Below are 6,155 nucleotides of genomic sequence, written 5' to 3'. Positions count from 1 at the left end.
TTTTTACGCTTGTATATAGATATTCAATATTCAAACTCAAGATATGAGATAATAGGAATGTAAACAATTCCTGTTTTCTATCGCCTACGAATTGGACTGTGCGTTAATCAGGAATTCGTCAATTAATCAATGAATAAATCAATTATTTTTTTACTCCAATGAAACCAATGAAAAACTAGCTTAAAAACATTGCCCATATCTTCAAATGAAACTCTTTTGCGCTTCGATTTGCTGAAATTTGTTTGTTTTTTTTCTTTTAAATTTATTAAATACTTTAACACAGTGTTTGTAATTTATTAACTAATACATGGTACTTTATATATATATATATGGTACATATACATATCTCAATAGGTATCTCAATAGTTATATGATTCTTTACACAATAATCTCAATAATGTTAATTTGATCTAAACGTATCTTACGAGCTCTTAACGTATGGTACAATACTTCCGAGTGATAAACATGCCGCAGACACAGAATATATGTGGGGTATACATACATATATGGGATAGGGTATCTAGGAATACATGTATAGCCAGTGTTACAATACGATGCTTACGAACTAAAGAAAAGAGCAATTGCTAGGCTACGATTCGGTTCGATTACCCTAAAACAAGAATCAACTGGTTGGCGGCAGGACGAGTTGCAGCTATGGCTCAAAGGGCCGAAAGACGCAAACACCGCTGGCATTGGCGGCGTTGCTGTTGCTGCTGCCTCAATCCTGGGAGTCGCCCGCATTGCTGCTCCGATCGAGAGCCATGCCGCCGGCACCATTCGATTCCGACTGTTCAATGTCCGCGCTGCTCAAGACGCCGGGCAGATAGCCGGTGCCGGCATAGGGGGCGGACAGGAAGCGTTTGGCATGCGCCTGCATGAACGGATGATAGCGATGCGGATGGGTGGGCGAACCAAAGACCGCGGGCGGCACCAGCGGCGAGAAGGCAGACTTCATGGGAAACGGCGGCGACGGGGGCACCTGCGGTGGCGGCGGTGTCTGCGTCAAATCCTCGCCAGCCAACATACACTCCATGGCCTGGAGCACATCACCACGAAAGCGCTGCATCAGCTGCTCCACATCGCTGCGTCGGCGATTGGGAAAGACGCGCATCAGGACATCAATCGGGGAGCGCTGCTGCTGTTGCTGCTGATGTGGATGCTGGCCCAAGTGCTGCTGCTGCTGCTGCATGGACGTCTGCGCTGCCGGATGATGCGAGGGTAGGCCCGCAGCGGCCAGGAACTGCGTGTGATGATAGGGCATAAAGCCCTGGGCATGTCCATTGCCAAAGGAGCGCAATAGGTGCAGATTCTCGGCGGGTGTGTTCGGCGGCGAATTGCTGTCCTCCTTCTTCAGGCTGAGATTCTCTGGTGTGGCCTCATCGGGCGCCGAGTCCACATCCAGATCGGACTCCGGCGAGCTGGGCGGGCCGGTGCGTGCGGGCGAAAGACTGGAGGTCAGATTAAATAGACCGGCCACCTTGGGCCTGCTGGGACTGCTGGGTGAGCCGGACTCGGAGCCCGTGTCCTGATCGGTTTCATTTGAGTGCGCCAGGCCGCGCTTGGAAACTGCAAAAAGGGAGAAAACAGAGCCACAGTTGAGTGCGGAGTTCAGAGTCAGGTAGAGCGCTGGGAAAACTGTGCGGTTTTCCACTCCAAAAGGCAAAAAACAAATAAAAGTATCGAATGCAGCGTCGAGGACAACAGAGAGACAACAACAACAACAAAATATATAAAAATTTAATCACGGGAATCGCAAACACAAGAGAAGTTGGGGATTTTTTTTTTTATTTTTGTTAATAGTAAGGAGGGTTCGTTGACATGGCAATACTCCTGTACAATCTGTACACAAATGGAAACAAGTTATACGATATTTTTTTTTTTTGTCTATTTGATTTTGCTGTTGACGAAGCCGCAGTGAAAATTTAATTAAGTTGCGCCCCCCTCTGTCGATACGTAAACCCACCAGCTCTCGGTAAATCGAGAAAAAAAAAAACATTCCTCTGGGCACCTGGTGCTGTTGATTCGGAATTTTTGTTTTTCTGTAAATTCATGCGTGAAATCGTCTTGAATTTCAGTGCAAATAAACAGCGCAGCACTTAAATGGACAGGTTCGATTGATTCGCGTGAGAATCCTTGCGTGTTTTCCTTTCCCCGATACAATAAAAAAAAAAAGGACAAACATATCTGCAGAAAAGGGACTGCTGCGAGTCTCGCATTTCGCCCTCAGCTTGGCATTGTCTTACAACCTGACAATGTAAGCCCATTTTCAAATTAGCCCATTCAGTGCTCCCTAGTATCTATTCCAAGGACTTTGTAACTGTTGACGTGCCCCCATTTCAGGCAGTTCTCAGGATTGCTGCTAAAAAGTGGTTGCTAATGTGTCCATTGTGTCGGATAATGTTGCCTTTAATTGTTTTATAGGCTAATGGGGCATAGTTATTATATCTATTTAGCCATCAGTCAGTCGGGAATGTGCAGAAAGGCTTACACAGTTGGTTCGATGATAAAGGAAGAGTCAAGAACGGGCTTGGAAGTCAAAATAACAATATTGAATGGCAGAAAAGCTAGCGTGGAAACGCTCTATAATTTCAGGGCATAAATTTGGCGTCTAGAAGCGTGTAAATACCAAAGCTCAAGGATATTCCTTTTAAGAACACGTTTTTTCCAATTCCGGTAGGAGGTACTGAAAAGATAATATCGGTTTCTGTAAGAAAGGCTTCGTGTCAAGTATGGTATATCTTGCTCTTATAATCTTCATGGTATACATATTATATCATAAAAAGTATAGGATATTAAGATAAAATTAGGAATGTCATTCAACGTAAAGAATAGGAGATTATATATTTCACATTGGAAACCTTTAGCTTTTATAGCTTCCGAGATCAACTTGTTCGCACAAGCAGGCAGACGCATTTGGTTAGATTATCATATCAATCATTTTTGTGCTGTAACCGGTTGCACATGCTTCCTTTTGTCCGAATTCGGGGAAAATGATTTAGGTGCTTTCAAAGTCTACTTTAAGAGGTGGTTTATAAAGTTATTAACACACCTATTTATAACATGCAGTACATAACATATTTATCAAATATAGATACATCAGGTAGCGCGGATAATATGAAAAAGCTTATGTAAAGGTAGTCAGAATTTCCTTTTTCTGGTTGGTATAACTCATGATACTTAAGTCTCGGTGCACCATCGATAAAACTCTAGTAAAAGAATTATATCTTATGGAATTAAAAAAATATATACAAGTTTAGTAAAACGCGAAATGGCAAGACCATCTATCAGTTCATCTCTCTATAGGCTTTTATGTAAGCGTCGGCCAGATCGGTTTACTATATCATCAAGATATCGTTCTATGCCAATATACGACTTTGTATTGAAATACACATGTATATGGGAACATAGAACAAAAATGTATTTATTTTTCTTGGCAATAGAAAAAAACTCACTCCGAAACTAGCCAAAATCAAATATGTATTTATAGAAAAATATTTAATACAAGAAATGTGTAGCAATCGGAAAATATTTAAAACGAAAAGTGTGCCTGTATCTGAGATAAAATGATATTATATGGTATGCTAGGGAAATATTTGACAATAAAGAGGTATCAGTATGGAACTATTTGAAGGGATCGAATAAATTTTGGATTCGATACGGAGCTTATATATACATAGGGCAGCATTCGGCAAGACGAATGTATAATGTATTTTAGTACAAAATATTGATGTATGGGAAAATAGTGAAAAGGAAGGAAATATGTTTGAAAAATGTATATACAAGGTAGTATGTTGAAACGAAAGATGAATGTATTTGAAAGAGAGAGATGATAGTAGGGAAATATTTCAAATAAAATATATATAGGGAAATATTAGACATGAAAAATGTACATATATAAGAAAAGATGGATGTATGGGGAAGAAGTTGAAAGTAAAAAGTTATGTATAGGAATATTTCACCAATTAAAGAAGAAAGATTTCAAACGAAAGATGAATGTATGGGAAAATGTTTAAAGTAAAAGATGTGTGTCATAAAGGAAGTATGGAATTTGAAAGCTTAATCTTTGCTTTTCTGAAAATTCTATTGATAATACCTTTAAAACTCTCATATAAAAATGCGTGCTTATGACTTTGGGGGTTGATTATTGAGTGCTGGGAAAGTTATAATAACTGGAAACTGGAGTCCTTTTAAGGGCTTCGCATAAATTGTTGCAATTCTATCGCCCATTTGCTGTAACTTTAATAATAACTTCGACTGGGTGTGAGAAGTTGTTGTTTCTGCGCGGTTTAATCGAGTGCGGGGCAACGCCTTGGCTGGGAAGCCCTTGGGTTAACAACACCTAAAATCAAGCCCGCACACACGCACACACACACACACACACACACACACACGAATGTAGCTGGGAGTGTGGCACTTTATGCGCCGCTGCGCTTTTGACAATTGAAAAACGGAAAATTTCGCGGGCGTTTTCTTCAGACTTTGAAGCGCTTTCGAGAACGTGGCCAAATGGTGTGGGAATTGGCGGGCGGGGGATGTGGGAGGAGGTGCCCTGGGGTGAATGTCACACATGGACTGCACTCTGAAGTGGCCCGACGTTGTTTGCGATGGCGGGCAGCAGCGCGTAAATATAATAATTTCATATTTTCGCAAGGACTTACCCGGACTCTCGTCCAGCTCGGTGCGTGTGGGTGAGAAACCGACGCTCAGGTGCTCGGAACGTGTGCGTCCATCCGTGTCGGATTCATTGCCATTGTAATGCTGCGCCTGCGACTGCCGCTGCTGCTGCTGCTGTTGTTGCTGCTGCTGCTGCTGTTGCGGCGGCTGGTGCTGGTGCTGATGGCTGGGCGTGGGGCTCGCCTCGTAGCCATCGCTGGGCGGCGAGGGTATGCCGCCGTGGAATACGCCGTTTTGTGCTGGTGCCGCACCAGCACCACCCACATGTGTGGGACTGTGTGAGTTGGGCGTGACGCTATCGCCACCGTTCTGCTGGCCCGAACCGGGCACCGAGCTGGTGTACAGCAGTCCCAGCTCACGCGCCTCGTTTTCCTCCTGCGCCTGCTGGCGTCGCAGAGCGACCTGAAATGATGGCAGAGAATGGACGGAAAACTGACACATTAGATGACTTTGCGGTCACACGAGTCCAGCGATCAACCCACCTGTGCGGCCATCACGCGCTGCCTCTCCGCAATTAGCGTGCATTTGGCACAGACACAATCCCGCCAGCGACAATAGCGCTTGTGACCCTTCAGGGCGCTGACCTGCAAATGGGAGCAGAAGGTGAGTGTGTGATGTAAAAGCTGGCCAGGATTAGGCATACGGACCACGCCATGATTGCGACAGCGCGCACATTTTGGTGTCCGCTGATAACGTTCCGAGGCGGCGCGCAGAAAGAAGGCGGGCGGCAGGGCGCCCAGCACCGGATGCTGTGACATTAGGTTCTGCATATCCACGCCCGACGGTAAACTCATGCCGCACACACGCCGTAGTACACTAAAATCTTAAACGCACACGCACACACACACACACAAGCACAGCACCTTTGTGTTTTGTTTATATAAGTATTTTTGTTATTTCGTATTTTTCGTTATAAACAATTTGCTTTGTTTTTCAATACGCGCATCGCATGTCTTGTCACAGTTTAACGTTCACGTTAAGTTCCTTTTGACGCGCGCTTTAACGACCATGTCAGGCGGAGCATTCGATTGCAACTGATTCAACTTTGGGTTTTAATTCGAGGCGAGCAGCGAGCGGCGCAGCCAACGTTGCCAGCGGCAGCGGCCCAAGCAAATGGCGGCAAGCGGCAACATTTACCAATACAAAAGCCGCTCACACACACACGCGCACACACGTGCGCAAACACACAGCCAGAGGGTTGCAAATCGCATTGAGAGCGTGTTGCCACCACTTTTGTGTGCCTGCGCTGCCTGCGTCGGCGTTGGCGCTGGCCTCTGCGTCGGCAGCAATCGTTGCGGCAGCAATTAAGAAAAAAGTTTCAAATTCTAATTTGGTACTGTATACAAATTTGTGCACTCGAGGCGGGCAGCGACGGCGACGGCGACTGCGGCGAACGCGGCGGACGCGGCGTATGGGCAACGTGCTACATGCTACGTGCAACGTGCAGCGTGGAGCGGGTCTGGTTGGTTGTGTATTTTTTT

The 6,155-nt window shown here is 45.0% G+C and overlaps 1 protein-coding gene across 1 annotated transcript; it reads right to left on the bottom strand.

Moving 5' to 3' along the window:
* Window positions 1-261: 261 nt before the first annotated feature.
* Window positions 262-5,730, bottom strand: dmrt99B (doublesex-Mab related 99B). The gene is made up of 4 exons (XM_002055846.4): window positions 5,322-5,730; window positions 5,157-5,258; window positions 4,659-5,076; window positions 262-1,566 (listed from the first exon to the last, which is right to left on the bottom strand). The coding sequence occupies exons 1-4, from the start codon at window positions 5,466-5,468 to the stop codon at window positions 719-721; spliced, it is 1,515 nt and encodes a 504-aa protein (XP_002055882.1). The 5' UTR covers window positions 5,469-5,730; the 3' UTR covers window positions 262-718.
* Between the last annotated feature and the right edge of the window lie 425 nt (window positions 5,731-6,155).

Source organism: Drosophila virilis, chromosome 2 (genome assembly GCF_030788295.1).
Source record: "Drosophila virilis strain 15010-1051.87 chromosome 2, Dvir_AGI_RSII-ME, whole genome shotgun sequence".
Lineage (NCBI taxonomy): Eukaryota > Metazoa > Arthropoda > Insecta > Diptera > Drosophilidae > Drosophila > Drosophila virilis.
The sequence above is the reverse complement of the archived record's forward strand: the minus strand, read 5'-3'. Positions and strand labels throughout refer to the sequence as shown.

Excerpts from the sequence above, each read along its gene's own strand:
- dmrt99B (XM_002055846.4), bottom strand. The coding sequence starts at position 5,468 with ATGAGTTTACCGTCGGGCGTGGATATGCAGAACCTAATGTCACAGCAT. Across the intron at positions 5,259-5,321 it reads GCTGTCGCAATCATGGCGTG|GTCAGCGCCCTGAAGGGTCA; the intron begins GTCCGTATGCCT and ends TCCCATTTGCAG. Across the intron at positions 5,077-5,156 it reads AGCGCGTGATGGCCGCACAG|GTCGCTCTGCGACGCCAGCA; the intron begins GTGGGTTGATCG and ends CCATCATTTCAG.